This window comes from Mastacembelus armatus, chromosome 5 (genome assembly GCF_900324485.2).
Source record: "Mastacembelus armatus chromosome 5, fMasArm1.2, whole genome shotgun sequence".
NCBI lineage: Eukaryota > Metazoa > Chordata > Actinopteri > Synbranchiformes > Mastacembelidae > Mastacembelus > Mastacembelus armatus.
Genome location: NC_046637.1, coordinates 24,133,164 through 24,156,168, shown reverse-complemented (window position 1 = coordinate 24,156,168; position 23,005 = coordinate 24,133,164). Strand labels below are relative to the sequence as shown.

Here is a 23,005-nt window from a genome sequence, read left to right as displayed (position 1 = left end):
TGAGTTAGCACTGTGTGTGTGTGTGTGTGTGTGTGTGTGTGTGTGTGTGTGTGTGTAGGAGTGTAAATGCAAATTGTTCTGCATGTGTTTGTGCACATGAACATTTGTATGGCTGGATATATGTGTGATTTCATTTCTATTTTCACCAGGTTGCCGTGGGCTACAGACTACCCTTCTGTGTGAGTTTTAGGTTTGGAAGAAAGAAAGTGTGTGTATGAAACCTGGTGATGGTGTAAATCGAGGGCACCTTTCTGTCATACCTCTCCTATTAGCTGCTGGAATAGCTCAGCCAGCTGTTAATTTGACCAAGGAGTAAGAGAGAAAGAATTACAGAGAAGAGTTTCGGCCAGAAGGAGATGTTGGCGAGCTTACAGAATATTGTCTGGTATTTGTTGAAGATGATTCACAGTTCTTTAGACATCCATTAGCTAATTTACCTTCTATTTCCTTTTTCATATGCCTCATTTCACAGGCATCTGATCTCATGCCTGGGAGATCTTGTTTATTGTCACTGAGAGTGAGGGTTTCAGTCTTTCACAGTTTTTGTGCAGCATTAGTGCACAACATGATGTACATTGACAGAAAAAATCTCTGATTACTCTTTAGATATTGCTTGTGACCTACAAAAGGTATATTTCTTATTTTGTTTTCCTTGAATTAGCAATTGAAATCTAGTATTATCCTCCATAAGCTGCTAAACTTGAATGACTGTAAGAATAAGTCACAGTACTGAGAATGCATTTAACTGTGTAAGAATAAACAAATGGAAACAATCAAAATAATCCAGCTATTGTTGAAATCACATTTTTCTACCTACTATAGATGAACACTTTAAGAAAAGCAAAACAGCCTGAATGGCCAAAAACAAGTCTTAAATATCTTGTCAAGTTCAGCAATGCTGGAAAACTGCATCCCATGCCCTCCTCACACTGTGGGGCTCCTGTGAGCCTGAATCAAGTTTACCTCCAGATGAACTTGGGGGCTTGGTGGCTTGGGGGCTTTTTTTTTTTTTTTTTTACTCCCACCGCGTCCATTGCGGGAGTTGTATTGTGCTGTTGAATTTACTGCTTTCTCTGCACGTGTGAGTGAGGGTGTGTTTCTATGTGTGTGTACCCAGTTAGGGCGGACAGTGAAGCATTGCCCTTCCACAAATGAGCCATGGAAAACCTACAGGTTGGACCATCTGCCTTTTGCATGTGTGTGTTTGTGTGTGTTTTGCGACTTTTTTTCTGAATGGAAAGGCATTGTTTATTCAAAGTTTGTGACCTGGCCAAGAGCAATTTACCCAAGTACACACGCACACACACACAAACACACACACACATACATAAACAGTAGATTTATGCAATGGCTCCCTCAAAGACTTGGCATTGGAAAACTTGGAGGATGCAGAAGAGGAGGACAATAGGACTGTGATACTTTACTGGAAATGAGAGAGAAAGAGAGAGAATAGACCGGCAGAAGGGAAACCTGGAAGAAAAGGCAAGAGAATGGGTGGAATTTGAGAAGGGAGAACTGTAAATTGTTTTAGGAATGAGAGAGGAAATGACAGAGAATCGGAATGACAAAAGCTTGTGAATGTATTTATGGAAAGACACAAATGGTCTATCTTCAGCTTTGAATTACCTTTTGAAAACATGCAACAATCATTTTAGTATAAGCAATATTGTATTTTTAATGTAGGATATATTTTCACTGGGCACTTATCTCAAAATCTTGGCAAATGCAGCACCATTAGACATATTTACATGAAAGCCTCCCTCCTCTCTGTTTCTCCCCTGTGTTTTTTCCCAGGAGGAAACCAACAAAGTGTGTGTTTTTAGACACAAAGAGCGAGCCACACCATCTGTAACACTCTCATTTCTGGAAATAAGAATATAAGTCTAATTGAGCTTTTTTAATTGTCCTCTAAATCCTGCTGAGCGCCCATGCTGCTGTTTAATGGCGTGTGTGTGTGTTTTGCATGTGTATGCATGTGGCCAGCCTGTTGGGATGTGAACAGTTCTGCTTGCTAGTAGAGAGAGTGAGCAAGCGACTGAGCGAGCATGCAGGCTCCTGTGTATAATGAGCTAATAGCAACGTGTAGTTACCCTTTGAGAAATCTGTTACCACGCATAGTGTTTTTGTAGTTTCGTAAAGTGTGTGTGTGTGTGTGTGTGTGTGTGTGTATTTACATGAGTCAGGAAGCAGAAAGGGAGACTGAGTAAGAGCCAGCCATGCTGTGTCGTCTTCCTTTTGTGTGTGTGTGTGTGCGTGCGTGCGTGTGTGCGCGCGCATGTGTGCGGGCGTGTATTTGTGTGTGGTTGCCATTGTGGCAGTTCATTTACAATGTGATTCACAATTACACATTGACATAAAGACTGTAAGAATAGATATTTAATTTTTCTAAATCTGGAACAGAATCGTGTGTGTCCTCACGTTGTGGGGACTAAATTTTATTGGGCCCACGTAATATAAGGTTAGGATAACATTAGATTTAGGCAGTTAGTGTTTATAGTTAAGGTCTCCAGGAATTACATGTAAGTCAATCTAATGTAAACAAACGCCAAACAAGAAAAAAAAAAATCCAAATGTGTGTGTGTGTCATTGTATAATTAACACCACTTCCAATCAGGCCTTATCTCTTCGAATTCATGTTGGTGTAATTGGCCATGTGTGAGAGAAAGTAATCTAGGGCGAAGGATTTCCTTTGTTTCTGTATGGACAACTTCCTCTGCTCATACGCGCTTCCTGTGTGTGTGTGTGTGTGTGTGTGTGTGTGTGTGTGTGGGGCAATGGGAGAGAGACAAGAGGAAGTGAAAAGGCAGGATAAGCTGGCAGATGTTTGTGTGTTTGAGTTGTGGTGTTTTATTAGATGCTGATAGAAAAAAAAAGAGATTGGGACAACAAAGAGCACTTCTATTAAAAGCAATCCTGTGACAGTCCAGTGCACTCAGCTGACTGGAAACTTTGCTGTGTTTTCAACTCTTCTCACCTATTTTGGTCCCAGGGTGAGCCTTCTCAGCAGAGTAGCATTTTCCCTCTGTAGCCTGTGAAAGACATGGCACACATTAACACACAATTTTCACTCACTTTTTGACCTTTGTTATAAGCACAGTGCCTTAAAGAAAGAGACCACGAGAGCTGGCTAGAAAGCAGACCAGATTCAATGCTCAGCGACACACACAGCATTTCATTGTCATCACCACTATCACTCTGTGTTGGAGTACTTTTTTTGTTTTTCATTTTTGCTTAAGATTTAGTATATTGTGCAAGCAGATGCCAGCATGTATATGGATTCTGAATTTCATTAATTCACCGAGCTTTCATGTAAATGCTTCTGAGCCAATCGTCACGTAAAAGCACGTTGGAGTGTATTTTACAGCGGGTATGTTTGCAGTCCTAGTTGACTGTTGCATGTGAAGATACTGATGAGACCGGCAGACTTGCCGGTTGAAGGCTAAAAGAAAAACAGAGCTGACTAGAGATTTATCGTCATGTCACTCCTTCCTTCCTTTCAGTTCCTGGCTAGACTCAGATTGGATCCATACATTGTTCCTGATTGAAAGTGACTAATGGTCAGCGTTTTCATCTCCCGGCTCTGTCATCTGCTGTCCGTGGCTTTCTGTCATTCTTTACTTCTGGTTTTCCTTGATTCCCACCCTCTTCCATCTCCCCTTTCTTCCCTCTCTCCCTACCTCCATCAGGCCCTTGACTATAACACTGAGGAATGACAGATGACCAAGCTGCCACCCACTTTAGACAAACTTTCTTTATATTTGTCTTTGACTCTCTCCCTCAAACAGACAAACCATGCTTATCTGTTAGTAACTAGCAGCCAACAGCCTCTGATTTCAAAAGGCCTCACACTCATCACTGAGCTTTTCTTCAGCTTTCTCTTTTCTCCTTCATCATTCCTGCTTTTATCCTTCCTGCACGTCTGCATTTCTGTTTGTCTTTTTTTTTTTTCCCAAGCTTGCCCCTTTTTCTATCTGTATGTTGAGCCTGTCAAAGTGCTCCAAGTTCAGCCCTTTCAACACATTTCAATGTAATATTTTAGTTATGGTTTCATGTTTTGCAAATTTTGTAAACACTGTTTCCTCATCTGGGAAACAAACTATAAAAAAAGAGAATCATGAAAACTTATGATAGCAAACAATCACTTTCTGGACTTCTTGGCAATGTCCCTGTTGATTTGAATGCTGCCAAATTTGCTTATGCTAATTGTATGACTGCCGCCCAGCGCTGGATGAAATCAGGCACCCCCAGAAACAGAGAGCAAGTCATTTACAGCCTCTAATTGTCATAATTTGGCAGGAATGTGGTTAAACGTGGGTGGGCTGTATCATCTGTATAGCTCTCGGTGTCAACCAAAGCCAGTCCCTCCCCAGAGACTGCAACCATTGGTCAGACCCCATTGTGTAATTGTGGCTACAGGCCAAAACAGAGGCGGGGCATCTGTCCTCCACCTGGTCATACCAGCTGCTCAGGCACTGTTGCTATGACAAGGCAGGAGTGTGTGGGTATGTGTGAGAGTGAATGTCAGCCCCAGAGAGTGGTGTCTAATGCTGTATAAGTATATGTTGCTGTAGGTTTGATCAGTAATAGTCTATCTCCATCTGTGCCCTTTGTAACCCCACAGTTACATAAAGTGGTGTAAAGTGGCTCCAGTTGAGCAGTGGAGGTTATTAATAGATGTTATTTCAGTGCAGCATGCTATGCTTGAGGCCCACATATAGAAGCATGCAATTTGCCTACTCAGCTGGGCCCAGAAGCTGAAAAGCTGTATCCGCTTCCTGGTTCAGTGTAATTCACTTTTGCTTTTCATCAACTAGAATGTGATGGGTGAATGATTTATTATGACTATGCCCATTAACTGGCAGGTAGACAATATATCTTATAATAAAACACAATTTTACAGTGTTTCAACCTCCATCAATAGTATCATTTACTGTACACAGGTATGACAGGAAGCCGTAAACTGTAGTGTAAATTGTATCAGAGGTGCCTTTCAGATTCTTTCTTATTTCTATGATTTGAGGCCAGCTCTCTGAGATGAACTCCTATGCATACTTTCTGAAGCGACAGGGCAGGTGTGGACAGGTGTTTACAGTAAAACGGCAGGATGCACCACATTCCTCACATTGCTTCTACCAGACTGTTCTCCATGCAGGACTGCACTGGTTGTCTCTGTGGTGACAGGCTTTTATATGAGACAGTTGAGAGTCGAGCCAAAATCAAATACTTATCAACAGCCCAGGCAAACAGAACTGATAGATACACAGCACTTCATGTTTTAGCTACAGTGGTGCCAGGATCTGCGTTATTGTGTTTGAATTGCAATTGTTGCACTAAAGCTCACTTCCACATTATCATTTCACATCAACTTTTTGACTTATGAATTTGTTCAAATGCTTTGATCTGTCAAGACCTCTCTAAATTTTCTCCATCACATAGACAGTCTGGATGTCTGCGTCGGTCCATTTGCGTGAGTTTTTGGTGAAAGCTGTTTACTAAAATGAATTCTAAAAGTGAGTGGTTGCTGATGCAGAATTGGTTTAAGTTAGTGTTTGACGAATCAGTGTAAACATATGTCACTCGTGGTTCCGATAATACTGAAAAGTACCTACTCCGAAGTAGGACCTAAAACAAGTTACCCAAAACAGTGGTTTAAGGCTATTACTATTCTCAGTTCCTGTGGTGTGGACACACAGAAAACAGAGAACATTTTTTTTAGAAACTATCAAATGGTTTCTCCGGTCCGAAAGTGCCTATTGAGGAATAACATTTTGAACATTTCCAAACATTTTAAAAAGAGGAGCTGGGGTGAAAAAAATGTGTCTTCCACATTTTTCCTTTCCAACAGGGTCATTTAGTGAGTAATATCAGGACTGTACGGGATAAAATTGCACTTGGGACTAGGTTGTGTTTCAGTTTTGGTGTGCCCCCTTCTTCTGTCGGTCACAGAGGAAGGGGGCAGTGCAGTGTTGAGTGTATGTTGACAGAGTCCAGTTCGAGCTTTCTGTGCTCTGTTATTCCGTCCTATAGCCCAGTCGTTATTTCTCATCTAGGAGCTGTTGAATTGTTAATTGTACAGGACTTCACTCTTTTCCACTTTTATTTGTCTTATTCACAAACACACACAGATGGAGAACAGCATTTTCTCCCTCTGTCTGTTTGGTCCAGTCTTTTGGCTCTTAAATCAGTCCCACTTGTTTTGTATTTGGTGGGGAGCAGCCAAGACTGTCCCTCTGGACCATTACAGAATGAACCTGCAGAAAGGGGTTCTGGGCTGAAAGATGGAGTGAGATATGAAAAAGGGAAAGAATGCTCTATGAACAACACAGAGATGAAGCTGTGAAAGTAAAAGCCATGAAGGGGATGAGTGAAAACAACATTGCTCTCAATCGTGTAATCCTGTGAGTGGCTGTTTCCCAGTTCTCCTTTACCTCACCTACTCCAGCTGCAGAGGTGGCTTCTTCAGTCTAGGCCTGAACTCAGGCCAGGGGTTTTCCTCTCACTTCTCCCCACACAAGAGTCAACAATCTAGGCCAAAGTGTGTGTGTGGCCTCCCCTCTTGATTGTGAAAACAGTTGTATTTTGGCTTGCTGTACTGCTGGGTCAGGGATTTGGTTTTAGACAGAAACTGATTGGGTGGAGACGTGGAATGGGTGACTCTGGCTAAGAAAGTGAGAAATAGAAGTGCACATTTCTTCAGGTTCAGTCACAGAGTAGAGACTTTTAGTTTTTAGTTTACACTTTCCACCATCTAGATTTGGTGCTTCAAAAAGTTGTGCCTCATCCATCAGGACATCTCTCTCCAGCTCTCAGGAGAAGGCATTATATTTAGCGTCATGCCAAGAAAAATAGTCCTGCCTCACAGTCAAGCACAGATAGAGTCCAGCTGTGTTCAGCTAACATCACAAACCCCACAAGACCTACAGATCACATACCACGTCACCATTAAGCTCAAAGCAAGACATAGATTTTGGTGTTTTTGACTCAAACCCAAAGTTAATTTTCCCAGTGCTGTTTTCTCCCCCCATACCCACCACCCCCACAAACAGGCCTTTCTCTTTCTACCTGCACTGATTGTTCTGAGATCCTACTTCCCCCTTGACATATGGAGTGTGTTGGTGGATAAGACTAGACTGGTGTGTCTGTGTAAGCATCCACAGAGGTGTTTTCACACAAACAGAGGCATTAAGCATACTCGCAGGCACACACTGACACACGAAGTAGCTGATGAGGCAGTGGAGGGTTGTTTTGAAAGGCAGGATTAGGGCAGTCATGTCAGGAATGTGCCCCCTCCTGTCTTCAGAGGATGAAACTAGGAGCAGCACACACACTGTACCGTTCCCAGTCTGCACTTTTGACCACCTTATACAGTGTTTAAAACACACTCAAAGGGAAGTTGGTGATTTAGTTGAAAGTAAAATCAGGACAACTGTCTGAACATGATTTCTTTAAACTATCAAATAAGTACAGTGCTGAAATGATTAGTTGAAAAATCAATTTATCCTTTCACAACAACATTTAAAAGGGCAACTTCAACAGGCTGTGTATTAAACAGTGGGCTAGGGATATTCTATTATATCTTTAGAAAAGGTTAGTTATATATCAAAGGGATCGGTTTGAAAAGGTTTGGGGGCATTTATTAATGCTGTTGTGGAATGTAAGGAAAATGAATGCTCCTCAGTGTAAATCCTAGACAGTGCTTTGTACAAGCCTTCCAGGTAATAACTGCGTGAAATTTATGAATGAAAGATAATTCCACAATTTATTTTAATCTTACATATGTTCTGATGACCAGTGTATTAAAGAATGTTATGTATCCGAGAAGCAAGTTATGCTGATTTTTATGCCTAAATGTGTGCTCAGCTCAGTTCCCTCTAGTTCATTGTGCATAAGGCAAAGTTTAAACAAATAAATTAAATATATTGCTCAAAAGGCACAAAGGTCGTCTTGAAGTTTGGTAAACTTTGCCACAAAAATATGCATCTCAGACAGATAATAAATAAGGGTGTATTCACACATGGGCAGTTCTTCCAAAACAGGGAGCATTTAACCCCACAGTTTGGTTTGTTTGGGCATATGTGAACACGGCAATAGCGCTCGGATGCAGAATAAAACAAGCAGGCCAGGATCGCCAAGAAGGGCTTGCCTCTGCCTGCTTCCATTCGGAAGAGAGGTTTTTTTTTCTTTTCATTTCGTTCGTTTATTGAACTCTGCTACATTAGCCAGGGAAACGCAACCAAACACACTCGCCACACACGCTACTGATGCTTCATGTTTGTTTTTCCCAGGTAAACTACTGCTTCTTCTTATTATTGTTTATATGGTGCTGGGTAAACAACGTATGGTGCATTACTGCCACCTTCTGAAATGGTCTGAATGGATTCCTGGGTAAACTCTTCCTCCTTCCGAGTAAGATTTCTGATGAATGAGAGAACAGTTGGTTCACACATGATGCACGAATTTGTTTACAACTTTGGAGCTCGGGACTGTGACCCTGTGAACCCAAACCACCCAAAAGAAAAAAGCTAACAAGCCCCACGTGTGAATACACCCTAAGCCATCACAAAAGGGCTACTTCAAAGTCCACATTGAGGAATGTAGTTTAACTGTGCTGGTCCCTCCACTTTTATTTATCCCTGTTACTGTATATATTGGAGTACAAGTTGCAAACTATAATTTCACAGTTTTCTGACAATTAATCAACTGAACAAGAACAAAAACAAGCAAAGACTAAGACAAGACATAAGAATCCATCGGTTTTATGACATTTTAGCTTTTATTTATTTGGCTTTTTGATGGTAAAGACTTGGTTTTGGGTTCAGGTTAGAATTAGATTTAGGTTAGAGTTAGAGTTGGGATTAGGTATTTAGTTGTGCTGGTTAAGGTTAGGGTAAGGAGCTAGGGAATGCTTTGTCTCATTCAATGTCCTCACAAATACAGTCCTCACAAAGACACAACTGTGTGTGTGTTTCTCATGGGGCGGAGCGGTTCATTTTACTGGAACACTAAACTTTGGGGACCACGTTCTTAATTGTGTACCATGCTAGCAGAATGCCACTCACTGATTAACCATGCACACACACAGAAAAGGCCAACCACCACTGTAAATCGCTCCAAACCACACTATAAAAGCTCATTTTAAACACCATCTGCATTCCTTGTCCTTTACAACTGCCAGACATTATTTGTGTGTGCGTTTGTGTGTTCTGTCATTATTTTTGCGACCTGCCAAAATCTCCTAATTTAAGCACCAAGCTTCCTATTGTTACCAGTAACTTTGTTCTTAATTCAAAACATCCTATTTGTTACCAACTGACGATGTCGTGGTTTTGCTGGTTCCCACCATCTTGTGCCCTTCGCTCATCCTGACTTTGTTTACGTCAGCTGCTTTCTTTCTGTTCTCCCTCAGTCTTTCTGTCGTGGGTGTTTGTGGTGTGCGCAAGAGCTGAGTAAGGTTTTTACTTTTTGCTTGTGTTTTGGAAAGACAGAAGAGGAAGATACTGTTAAGAGAATAGGCAAGGGCCAGAAGAAAAACAGGAAGATTAAAGGCAGAAGGTGTCAAAACAACAAAAAAGGGAGGGGAAACAAGTTGCAAGAGAAGAAAAAACACAGAACTACTTTCAGGAGGCGGATGAAGTTAAATGAACAGAGGGGAAGAGGGGAATGAAAGGGGCGGAGGAGATGCAGGCATTTGTGGCCAGGAATGGTCTGGCACACATTTCACTGAGGTGTGGTTTTGGCCTAGCTCCCATTAGCCTCTTGTGTTACATCCATTACAAACATCTGCACACACACACACACGAGCACACGCTGTTACATGACGACACAGTCAAAACAGGCCCACATCTTAACCACCATAAAATTCCTCCGCCATAATTCGGGTCCTTCCCAAGAAAGATGGAAATCACTCATCTGACTCTCCCTCCTTCTCCCTCGCTCCTTAAAAGATGCTATTAGAGGCACCAGTGGCCATGTAATCACTTTGGCTCTCCCACAAGACACACACACACACACACACACACACACACATATATATATATATATATATATATATATATATATATATATATATATATATATATATACACACACACCTTGGTAATTACAGTTGAAGATGAGGTTCTATTTGCTGTAATCCCAGTGAATGGCTGATCTAGTCAGTAAATGGTGGGTCAACCGGAGCTGCATAGTGTCACATCAAGAATGGGAGTGTGTGTCTGTGTGTGTGTGTCTGTGTCTGTGTGTATTCTGTGTTATTCATTTCATCAAGCTCTTAATTGATGCCTTTTTAATGTGACTGATGTCGATTAACTCCACACACAACTGCAGACTAGCATGTATTCACTGCACGGAAGCATTCTGCTACACATGCAAATTGATAGACTGTCTCACACACTTTGTATGCACACACACTTTTCTTTCGTCCAAGCACATACTCAATACAAACACTCTACTCCCCAGCCAACTTCCTCTGTTTGTATATGCGCCACTTCTCTCTTCAAAGCCACATACACACTCCATAGATGATAGCATCTGTGCCCCCTCATTGCATTTAGCACTCTTCCCAATCTTTGTTTAGTTTTCCACCTTCCTGTGTCTGATAAGGCTAGCAGCTTGTTAGCATAGCTCTCACTTTTTCTCTGTGGCTTGGGGGGGCTACCACTGGTTCAAAGATGCCAGTGTCATTCTATGACTCAGCTGACACATAGCCATTCCTACATGCATGCATCCATAACTATATCAATATTGACTCTAAATATTGTACATTATTTCTTTAACATAAATGTCCTCTAGGCAGCTTTTGATATAACAGTGTAGAATTATTTCAGTTGACATATCCCATAAGGGGAGCTATTTGTGTTGTGTCCCAATGTAAGAGGAAGGCTTTTTTCATTTGAATGGCGACACTAAAAAGGCATTCAATTGGAAAGCTCTATCTAAGTCTCATCTTATTGTATATGATAATGTTGTGGTGCAATTTCTTCCCTTTACCAGACAGCTGATAAAATCAGTCATAGTAAAGCGCCTCTCTAGACGCAGTGCTTTTTTACACTTGCAGCCTTCTCTCCCTCTCTCTCTCTTGTGTGTGTGTGTGTGTGTGTGTGTGTGTGTGTGTGTGTGTGTGTGTGTGTGTGTGTGTGTGTGTGTGTGTGTGTGTGTCTAACTCAATGCAGATGATTCAGTTAGTGTGATTTAGTGATGGTTGGAAGATGAAATGCCGCCGACGCACCGTGTCTAGCGACTCGCTACATGCACTTATCTGACGACTGCTATCGAAAGGCATTTAATTTGGAGGGAGAGAGGATGGAGGAAGGAAAGTAGCGTGAGTTAAAAAAGAGGTAAATACATGGGAAAGGAATGAGAGGAAAGGAGAAAAAAGGCATTCAGGAACAGGCTGAGGAGGCAAGACAAGGGTAGAGAGAGGAATAGAGCAATGACAAGGTCTTTTAATTTCAGTGAGCATGAGGATTAAAAGGTCTTAACAGTGATGAATAGGTTTAATTTGCCTTTAAAGCGGCTCACTTTATCCTGCTATGTTTACACTATACAGTACACACGTGTGCTGGGAGAATCATACCACACGTGGTCTCGGCTTTGTTCCCTTTCTCTTCTTTTTGTTATTTTCCCGCCTCCTTTTCCTACATAGCCTGCTATATGTTTGTGCTGCTGCAGCTGTGTGTGTGCATGTGTGTGTGAGTATGTGACCTTTTGTAAGCCCTGCTGGTGAAAGGCCACAGGCTCACACATGAATAACCATGGTGTAGATATGCGGGTGAATACCAAAGCCAGTCAATAAGCCCTGGCATAGCAAGTAAACTGATATGACAGAGCAGACTGGATTAAACAACCACATATTTGAACTCACTGATGAGTGTTTAAGGTAAGTTTTTCTATCGTTAATAGCACCTGTCAGGTGCAGTTTCAGAAAGGAATCCAAAACCCAGGGTTTCAGTATTTCCTTTCATGTGGTGTAAGATGAATAAACTCAAATAAGCTCAAAAAATCACATCCTGTTCTGGGCAAATCCCAACTCACCTCATAACAGTTTATTTGGAAAATGAACAAAACATAGTCATTGCAGATAAAGACTCAGGAGCTAATCTTGTGTAGAAACATTAAGAACAAAAAAAGAAATGACTTTTCCCAAAATTGTCTTTTTATGGAGCAGTGATGATGATAGACAAGGGCTGGAGAACTCACAAATCTTTCTCCTTTTAACTATAGACTAGAGGGTGTGTGTCACTAAGGTTTAACAGTGTGTGGAAGAATTATTGGAGAAGTATGTGTGTGTTTTTGTCAGTTGAGCTGCTGCTAGTCATTTACATGGCTAATGTAAATGTAAAGAGAAAAGAGAAGATTTTACCGCACATAATGTCTTCATTTCTTCTTATTTTCTTCTCATTTCTACACCTAGGCTCTTTAGTCTATCGGGCAGTTGCATATCTTCTTATATAACTAAACATATTAGTATCACAAAACAAGCAGGAATTCCTTGTACATGTTTTTTCATATATATATGGTTGTTACGTTTTACACTAATAAAGCTCTTTTAAACTAAAAGAGTTTAAAGTTCATGTTCACATCTGCCGTCCTTCCCAGACCTTAAAATAACCCACACCAGACATGCACTGTGTTTTGATAGCAGCTGCACATTCCATTGTGTGTGTGTGCGTCTGTCTGTCTGTCTGTGTGTGTGTGTGTGTGAGGGCACACCTCCTCCATCATTGTCACCACAGTTCTTTGTCTTTATGCTGTTGAGGGAAAGGCTGCTTGGTCTCCATTTGGCCCACATATGGATATATATATATGTGTGTGTGTGTGTGTGTGTGTGTGTGTGTGTGTGTGTGTGTGTGTGTGTGTGTGTGTGTGTGTGTGTGTGTGCGCGCTGCGTGGTGGTGATGTTGGGAGGATTTGTCCTGTATATGTATCAGGGTGAACACTCACTCATGTGTAAAGCTCCATCTGCTCCTAGCTCCTAACCCCTCAGCCACACACACACGCACACACACACACACACACACACACACCTTGGAGCTGTGGGAAAAAGTGTGTGCTAGATGAAACAACTTGTTCCATCAAAACATTTTTTATATATACTGAGGGGATGCTCTCCTCTCAGAAACAGTGCATGGCAGCAGTGTTAGAAGAAAGAGTGTCCTACTGCTCACTGCCTGCATGTATGTGAGGGTTTCTGAGTACACTCGAGAGCTCAGTGTTTCCTTATGGGCTCCGTCCTCCTGTATTGCTGTTAGAAACTGAAAGTGGCACAACAATCGTGAAAGCACACACATGCACAAGGAAAAAGGTGTGTTTTTAATGGAAACGGATGGATTTGTTTTGTGTCTTGCGGTGCTCAAGTTCTGCCAAGCTCACAGTGAGATAGGAGGTGAGTGATTTCTGGCCACTATCTGAACGTCCCTGTTTTAAGTACAAAACAGTGTTTAAAGTCGAACAGAGATGATATGGAAGATGTTTACATGAAGCTGTCATTAAGTAGTCTCCACAGAGCCACATATAATCTGGGCAGACATTGACAGTGTTTGTGTGTGAAATAATAGCAGACACAGGGACATTGTGGGGTGATGTTTAGGTCAGGGTTAAGGTGAAAGTTGTTGCTATGTTTGTTTTGAGTTTTTAAGTTAAGATCTGATTTTCTCCTCAGCAACAACAGTAATAATGTTATATCACATGATCTTCAATATCACATGTCTGTCCTTTTTCTTGTGAACGCTCTTAGGAGCTTTTCTTATATGTTGGCTTATAAGCGGAGGATTAAATTTCATTCCAGTTGAAACAAAAAAATCTTAACTCTGAGTCCATATGCAGCTATACATGTAGCTAAATGTATAAACGCATACAGCAAAAAGGGGAAAAAAAGTGTGTAAAACCAGCAATGATCACATACAACATGAGATAGACTCTCTTCCAAGACTGCTACGTAGCTCCTAGTTATAAAACAGATCACTGATATTAATTTAATGGAAAACATTTTTGTAGTATTAACAATAAGGTTCAGCTCCATAATGTGTTACAGTACAAAAGTGGACCATGTTTATCTCCTTTGTTCTTTACCCTCCTGTCTTTTATCTCAATTTCTTTTGTTCTGCAGGGGGCCACATTGAATACCCCACTTCAGCAGGGCCCCCTAAACATACATGCACATCAAACTTAGGAATGTGGAGCCTGTTACCATTATGCATGGGTAGACCTAGTTATGTCAGGCTTACCCCTCTATAACGATAGTGTACACGTGCACATGTACGTGTGTGTGTGTGTGTGTCTGTCTGTCTACATGCTATTAGTGACCTAAGTATGCTTTATGTTCACACACATCTCAGAATCCGCTTTTAAATGTCAGAGCCAATACCCAAGCTGTGTGTTCATGATGGTGCTTCATAGCTCTCAGACAGACCTATGAGAACACCTGGACCTGGTCTTGTTCCATGTGAAGCGAACTCGTTGTCTTGGAGCATTTGACGTTCTGCCTTAACTCTTCTTTGATTTTCTTTTGATTCTCTTGCCTTGCTCCTTTTAGTGGATCTGACTGCAAAAACAATATTTTGATACAGAAAGTGCTTCTGTTAAATAAACTTTGAATGAACCTTTTTTTTTCAGTCTTGTCTTGTCCTTTACTTGTTTTTTTTTTGTTTTTTTTTACTTCTATGCTCCCTTCCCATTTTCTTTCCTACATCTTGCGCCCTTTTTCCCTCCCCACAGTGCACCCATACCGTAGAAGAGACAACTGAAGATCTTTCTCTCTCTCTGTCTCTAAGCCTCTCACTTTCATGTACACAGGCTCCATCAGTTGTCACTTGTGGCTATGACAGGCATCATTCTCATTGACGTGCCACTGTCTTATCACACAGTTCTCTCACCCTCACACCACCAGCCCCCCTATCACCAGCTGTAGCTATCCTACGTGTCTATCAGAGCTAACCAAGCCTGCCTGGCACAGATAAAAACTTGACATTAGGGGCGTTTTGGTGGATAGGTGGGTCGAGGAAGGTGTTAATGCTTGGAGAGCAGATAATATAAAAATGGTTGTTAGCTGTTACGGGTAGAGGAGGGGGGGTGGTACAGTAGCTGGGGATATGCAGTGTGGTGTTGTTGGCTTATTTGGTTGCAGTCCTTTTTTCTTTTGAATTATTGCAAGGCTTCTGAATATCAATAGGCACATTGCAGTCAGGGAAATGCAGGGATGATAATAAAATCCCTGGAGATGTTGGGAAATTTTAGAGTTTTAGAGATGGGCCACTTTGCTGGATATGCCAGAAGTTATTCTACAACTTGTTTCACTCATTTACTGCACTAGATATTAGATTTCAGTTGTTTTCAAGATTGTAGGCTCACTTCTCTCCAGAGACCATAATTGTAGTGGAAAACACTAGTTACTGCTTCATCTTGTTTTATTCTCTGCTTTACTGAGCTGGCAAGCAACATTAAGATTCCAGGAAGGCAAAACAGTTGTAGGTCATGGAAACACTTTTGAGCAGGAGTGAGTAAGAATCAGGTTTGTAGTTTCCCATCAAAGCCATAGAGAGACAAAGAGTGTAGTTTGTTTATTCTACTTTAATTTATTCATCTACTGTTCTTTCCCTGTGGCTTTCACTCGTCATTATTCCCCAGTTGTATTCTCTCAGCTCTGTCTTCTTCGTTTGTTCCCTCTCTGCTCCATGTCCTTACTTAAGCCACTGCCCCTATTGTGTTTAAGGTGTGTTAATGTTACAATACTTTATACATGTTGACGAGAGAGTAGAGATGGGACTTTTCCTGAAATCACAAGCACAGCATCGTTCTATGAATCCATCCATCAAGCACTCAGAGGAAAGCTAGGCAATACATAGGAGACTGAGACAGCAGCAGCGGCACCTCACATCATCAGTGACTATTGCATTGATTTCTTGACTTGGCTTACACACATACAACCATAAGGTGTGCGTGTGAGTTTGTGTGTAAACATAAACCTGTCAATGTATACATGTGTGAAAATAACACTTGCATGTTAATACGTTGCAGGTGCCTGTATAAATGTGAAAATCAACAGACATGCACAGGCATAAAAGCTGAAAACACGATTATACACAGGTATTTGTACAAACTAAGTCTTTGCAGTAGGAGCTGTAAAGTCTTCTAAATGCACAGCTCCCCTTGTTAACATGATTTTTAGATTGTTGCCTCAATGCCCAGGAGTAGCTCAGTTTGATTCAATTAGGCAAATGTTCCTTACTTATCCCTTTTTTTCATCCATCCATCCACCCATCCGTTCAGTGTGTGTATTCCATAGTCCTTTGTTCTCTTCCTGGTTTCCATATTTTCTGGCCGTTCTTGGCTGCAGTGCTTGTGGAATAAATTGATTTGAGACAATTTATTACTTGTTGTTTTCCCATGTTACCTACTCTCACACGCCCACTCTTCTGTTAGTGCCTTTTATCACCTTTCTCACTCTCTCTCTTCACATTTTTTTAAATGTTAGCACTGCATATGAACTACATACTGTCAGAGAAGAAGAAACATCATCATTTGTTAGATTTAGTGTATCCTGTTTCTGACGTTATCCTGGAATAAGTAATTGACAAAGTCAGATGCAGCATAAAGAGACATTTGGGAGTCAGTGGACTTGCACAGACATCCAATCAGATGGACAAAAACAAAAATCAGGAAAGTTGACAGAAAGACAGACTTTTGTTCTCGGTATTCTCTGTGTGCAGACCAGGCTAGGCTGGGACTGATCATTAGCCAGAGAACTGGACTTGGGTGTCTAGTCGAGAGATAGATGTGGCTGCCAACTGAATGCCTCTGTTTTTGTGAGAGGGAAGGAGAAAGAGATGGAGAAAATGACACTTGGAGCTCATAGAGCAAAAACTATTCTTTCACCTCTGCATGTGTCAGCCAACATTTTTCCTTATTCCAGTTGTCAGTACATAAAAACGGTGTTGGTATGGTGTGTATATGTGTTCGTCTAGATGTAAGCCATCCATGAATGAAATGTATCCTTTGTTTACGGAGCCATTATCTAGATAATAACATCCATATTTCCTCTCATCTCCAGTGCTTTATCACAGCCTTATGAGCTGTTTCTCTCTATCTCTGTATCTCCTTTGGCCTGTCTCTCTCTCTCTCTCTCTCTCTGGTATACACACACACACACACACACACACAGGCAGGCAGAGGGAGATAATGGGATTGTTGCCCCTGGTTTCTTTTGGTGAAATTGTAAATAAATTCTTTCATTGCCACGTGTGTGTGTTGGGCATCCACTCGCATTTCTTTTTGTGTGTGTGCACGTGTGCATGCCTGCTTGTGCATATCTGTCAAAGCACGTATTAGCATATGCATATCTATCATTGTGCTTTTTTCACATCTTATCATTTCTCATCTATCTGGTTGTGAACATATTTGTCTGTCTGTGTGTATGTTCATGTTCAGTATCATTTTCCAGCTAGTCATTGCCTGCTGTCCCTTCCTTGTCACTGTAGCCTGATAGCAGTGCGAATCGACAAAGCTCAGTAATGGAGAGCTGATACTTTCCCTCCCCACCCCTGCCGCTCTGCGCTTTTCATTTGCTGCTGAGATGACTTTGGCTCACAGCCATCCCAGCCAGCCAATCTCCTATCTTATATCTGCACCATTACATTCCATATCTAGGCAAATTATTCGCAAAGCTCACAAAAAAATTGGAGCGTCTGCACATGTATGAGTGTGTGCACGTGCCTTCTTTTTGACTGTGAGATAAATAGTTATACTTGTCTACCTAAGCCCAAAGGTTTTCAATTACTCCTATTCTTTTTGATTTAAAGGTCTTTCATTTGTTCCTCTCAGGTGCTAAGCAGAGGTGTCTTTTGTACAGTTATACCAGTATTATCCTTATTATTTACTCAATAATGTGGCTTTCCATGCGTCTGCCTCTGTAATTATGTCTCTACTCACAGTAATGATGCTATATTCAATACCACTATTAACGCAGCCTTTTAGTTAAACCACTTACATGGATTTGTAAATCTTGTGCTTTCCATTTATTTTAATCCAAACTTTTGATATCTTTTAAACTTTTGATACCACAGTAAATGCAGCTGTGATGTTAATGAAGCATACATGCATACTGCAGTGTATTTAAAATTTATTTAGTAGAATATATATACGTATGTGATATGTTTGTGAGATATTTTAAGGTTCTACTGCATAATAAATATACAATGATAATATATATATATTGTACGAGCATTCCTTAAGTGTGTTGTCCTGTGTGTTTTTCCGTAGATCCTGGTAAACTCTGTGAGTCCCAGCCGCCCAGCAGTACTATATGAAAAGGTGACCGTAAGTGAGGGAGGAAGTCCTTTACTGAGAGACATGCTGTTCAGCCCAGACCAGCAGTACATATACACCCTGACTGATAGACAGGTGAGTTCAGTGCTGGAGGTGCGCACACATGCGCTCACAAACTCTATGCCACTGAGATGTGGTAACCAAATAGCAACAATGAACGTCACATGGAGTCAGATGCATGAATTGCCTGCATGTCCTAGACACATACATGTGTACTGTACATTAGCCTCCATGTCCAGCATACCCCAATGCAGCAGTTGCAACAGAGCAACAATGCCCTATTAACACATATATCTTCAGTTACACACATATATCTTCAGTTACACATTGTTTGGCTGCACCCACATACCTGTACACACATTCCCTTGAATAGGGAACCTGGCAAACTTCATATTTTCACAATGACTCCATTGTCTGAAAACTTGTTCAAAAACACTAATGGCAGCAGCTGTGCTGTGAGATTGCTAAATTGATATTTAAAATGTTTAATGATTAGAAGGCAGCCAGCCCCACCACCATTCCAATTCCACCGCTGGAGGTGATTGGATCATCGGATTGGTGAACACTGGTAATGATGAAAATTACAGTAGGAAAACACAGCCGATTACCCAAACTAATGCACACATACACACACCAGTCTATTGTATTGCATGGTTGGTTACAGTCATTTCCTCCACAGCAGTCTAGTACCAGCTGTCCGGAGCAGACCTCACCCCTATTAGCAGTTAGTTGCTGTATATCTTAACCCTCCTACCCACTTTACAGTCACAACACAACTCATCCCTGCTGAATGTAATTACACAGAAACACACATGCGTGTGCACACACACACACATTACCACCATAACTAATAATCTAGACATTACACACACACACACACAGACATATGGAGTGTGTTATGGGTCACATGTGGTGTGTGTGTGTATGTGTGTGTGCGTGTGTGTTTGTGCGTGCGCCCCTGTGCCCCTGGTCATTACCAGCTCCACTGCTGGCGAGGGCTGTGTCTACTTTGATGATGAGTCAAGGGAGGAAGGAGAAGGAGAAGGGGAGGGGGAGGCGGAGGCGGAGGCGGAGGAGAGCATGTCGCATCTCTGTTGCTCCCCAGGCCCAGCTGCTCCCCTCGTTTTTCTGTCTCATTAGTGTGGTGAGTGAAGGAAGCAGGGATGGAGGGAGGGGAGAAAAAGGAAAGTGAGGTTGTACATGATGTGAATATGTCTGTATTTAATAGATCTAAAACGGGCTTTGGGAAAAGACTGTCTGATTAAAAAGGGTATGATATATGTCTGAGGTCTGTTGGGGGAAATTTGTTTGAGGTGAGTCGAGTCAATTTGGTAGCCTGCTAAACGAAAGCCTAGCCATGAAATATTACTTTTTTTCGAAGGACAGTGGTTCATGACTGGAGTTATAGTAATTAGCAGTATTCTGTGATACACACTTTGTATCTTAAATAAACAGCTGTTATGTGTTTGTTATTTTTCAACATACAAGGTCTATAAAAAGTATTGATCCCCTTTCAATTTTCCACTTTTTTTTTTTTTTTTTTTTACAATTTACATCATGGTGGATTTAATTAGGTGTTTTTGACACCGATCAACCACAAAATACTGCTTCACTGAAGTGACTTTTTTCAAAACTCTATAATCTAAATTAATTATAAATCTAAGACAGAAAATAACCGACTGCATAAATAGTCACCCCAAAACATAAATCATTGGATGGATGCAAGAACATATACAAATCACTGAATATACCCTGGAATAGAGTTAAATCCATCCATTAAGAAACTGAAAGAATGTGGCACAGGTATAAATTTGCCAACAGCAAGTAAGAGACTAGTGACGGAGGGCACCAAGACACCAGTGGCTCCTGAAGTCGATACGAGCTTCAGTGGCTGATGGGAGAGACTGCCCATAGAAGAACTGTTGCCCAGGTTCTTCATCAGTCAAAGCTTTTTGGGATAAAGCTGCAGTTGAAAAAAAGCTCATATTAAAGCACAGTTGGTCTGCTAAGAAAGCAAGTGGAGGACTCTGAAGTCAACCAGAATAAGGTTGTATGTCTGATGAGAGCAAAATGAAACACAGTGGTAGCAGAATCATTCTGCTGGGATGCCTCTCAGCACTAGGCCCTGGGAGGTTTGGGAAGATACAGGGTAAATTGAATGCAGCAAAATATAGGCAAACCCTGGAGGAAAGTCTGATGGAGTGTCCAAGAGAACTGGGGTTTTCCAGCAAGACAACGATCCCAAGCATTCAGCCAAAGCTCAGCACAAATGGTTTAAAAACAACAATGTTAATGTTCTGGCGTGGCCAAGTCAGAGCCCAAACCTCAATCCAACTGAGAGTTTGTGGCTGGACTTAAACAGCTGTTCACTCACAGTCCCTGTGCAACCTGACAGAGCTTGAACAGTTTTGCTCAATAGCTTCTACTCAAACGGAAAACAGCTGTGCAAAGCTGATTGAGACCTACAATATCTACACAGGCACACTACTGTAATTGCTGCCAAAATTGCATCAACTAAATACTGACTTTAAGGGGGTGATTACTTATGCACTCTGTTATTTTCTGTCTTTTATATTTAATTAATTTGAATTACTTTGTAGAGATCTGTTTTCACTTTGACATGAAAATCTTTTTCTGGCCCTAATTCTGACTATAATTCAAATCTGATTCCATTCAGCCACGATCATGATTTGATGTTTTTACTTTTTGAGTAAGCATGACCAGTGTTATTTACGTGTTTCTTCGTTTCTAAATTTCCAATAAGATTTAGAAATATCACATAATTTATGCCTTCTGCAATGCAATTAAATTAACATAGGCATACTTCACTCTAAATCTGCCGACTGGGAATTTTTTCCCTCAGTCCATGGGTCATTGTCATTTGTCTTAAATTGGTGTTTGAATAATGTTAAATTGCAACAAATTACCTCGGTGCCTGGTCATTTAATGTTAAAAGTATTAGTTTTAAATTCTTGTGTGATGCCATGTTATCCTTGCAGGCAGCATGGTACACACTCTTTTAACATTTGTTTTAGCGTGAGGATGATATGGATTGCTTGAACAGCAAGCTAGCAGCACACATGCTGGATGTACGTGGTCCCACAGACAGAGGGAAAGTTGCATCGGTTAGCACAGAATAGCATATTACTATGAAGATACAGTATGGACATTTATTGTTATTGTTACTGTTTTTAGGATAGGAGAAAGGTGGGGGTAATGTCTACACAGTTGGACTTATTAAATGTGTATTTGAGGCCTGCTTCACTTTATCTTGGCAGCTAGAGCAGCTAAGGGCATGAGGGAGACACACATACATATGCACTTATTCACTCATAGACATTAGTACACACTTCATGCACACACATGCACATAAACTTATAGACACTCAAAGATAACCTGTCTCCATCCACCTTCCACCATGCCCTGTTGTTCAGAACTTCCCCTATGTTCTCTCACACACACATACACATCTTCATTTTGCTGTTTTTGATCCCCATTAATGGTTAGAAGACTCGGGTTAAGCGGAAAGGGGGAGGGTCACGGTGACCAGGGCTCTTAGCTAAATCCCCCTCCCAGCACTAATGACTAGGGGGGCAATTCCCTTCTCTAGCCCTCCATCTTACCCTCATCTTTATCCCCTGCCCTCCATCTATCCAGCTATATCTCCCCTCCCCCCTCCCCCCAAACCCCTGATTACTGCACAAAGTCTCTCTCTCTCTCTCTCTCTCTCTCTCTCTCTCACACACACACACACACACTTTCATGTTTCCATCTAAGCCCAAATTGAGCCCTCCCCTCTAACTGCCTTCTACTGATCCCATTCCCCCCCCGCCCACACACACAAACATATCTACTTGGTCTTTTTCTCAAAGGCGACAGAGATAGAAAATTGTGCAATTGAAAGAAGGATGGATGGATTGAGGAACATTGAGGGATGATGGTAGGATAGTAGTTTTGAGCAAAAGGAGGATGCTACTGTACCATGCACACAGAAACACACCTGTGAGCTTGCATAAAAAAATGCAAGACACAACGCACACAAATGTAGGCCCAGGTGATGAGGCAGAGTCAGGGGTGAGGCCCAGTGATTTATGACTCGCTCTGTTCCAGCTATATACATCACTGTCATTATTATCAATGGAAAATGTGACAGCATGAGAGGATGCCTGCTGTGTGTGTGTATTTGACAGTATGTTATTACAGGAAATGTAAATCTGTGCATGGGTGTATGTCCATTGCTGTGTGCTTTGTTGGCTTTTGACTGTGTATGTGCACACGAGCAAGTGAAGGTCTACACCAGCTGACATTTTAGAAATCTCTGCATTATCGATAATGATTGATTCACTCACTGCTGAGCTGTGCACACATATATTGCTCTATTCATCTCAAAAAGCTGTGTTACTGTTGGCGGTATTGGGAATGTATTTTCTTTGAAAAAGACTGAATGTTGCTGGTTTGCTCAAAGTTCAAGAACAGCATCACTCTGACTCATTTACTGTCTTGTTGAAACATCTGTCCTCTGCTATAAGAAATCATCTCATGGTGACTTGGCTCAGTCAAAACGTGCCTTTTCTGTTTTAAAGCTAAAAAAGTAAAGTGCTTCAACTGAGTTGCTGTCTCATCCATATACTTATCCTCAGTGTCATACACATATGGACGCATACATTCGGACGCACACATCCTT

General features: G+C 41.4%; 1 protein-coding gene across 5 annotated transcripts in view; it reads left to right on the top strand.

Moving 5' to 3' along the window:
- plxna1b (plexin A1b) overlaps positions 1–23,005 on the top strand; it is a 179,141-nt gene that overhangs the window by 64,103 nt on the left and 92,033 nt on the right. For all 5 annotated transcript variants that reach the window (XM_026306156.2, XM_026306158.2, XM_026306159.2 and 2 more), the window contains one exon: positions 18,256–18,396. In XM_026306156.2, the coding sequence (XP_026161941.1) occupies positions 18,256–18,396 (141 nt within the window). The remainder of the gene's footprint in view (positions 1–18,255; positions 18,397–23,005) is intronic.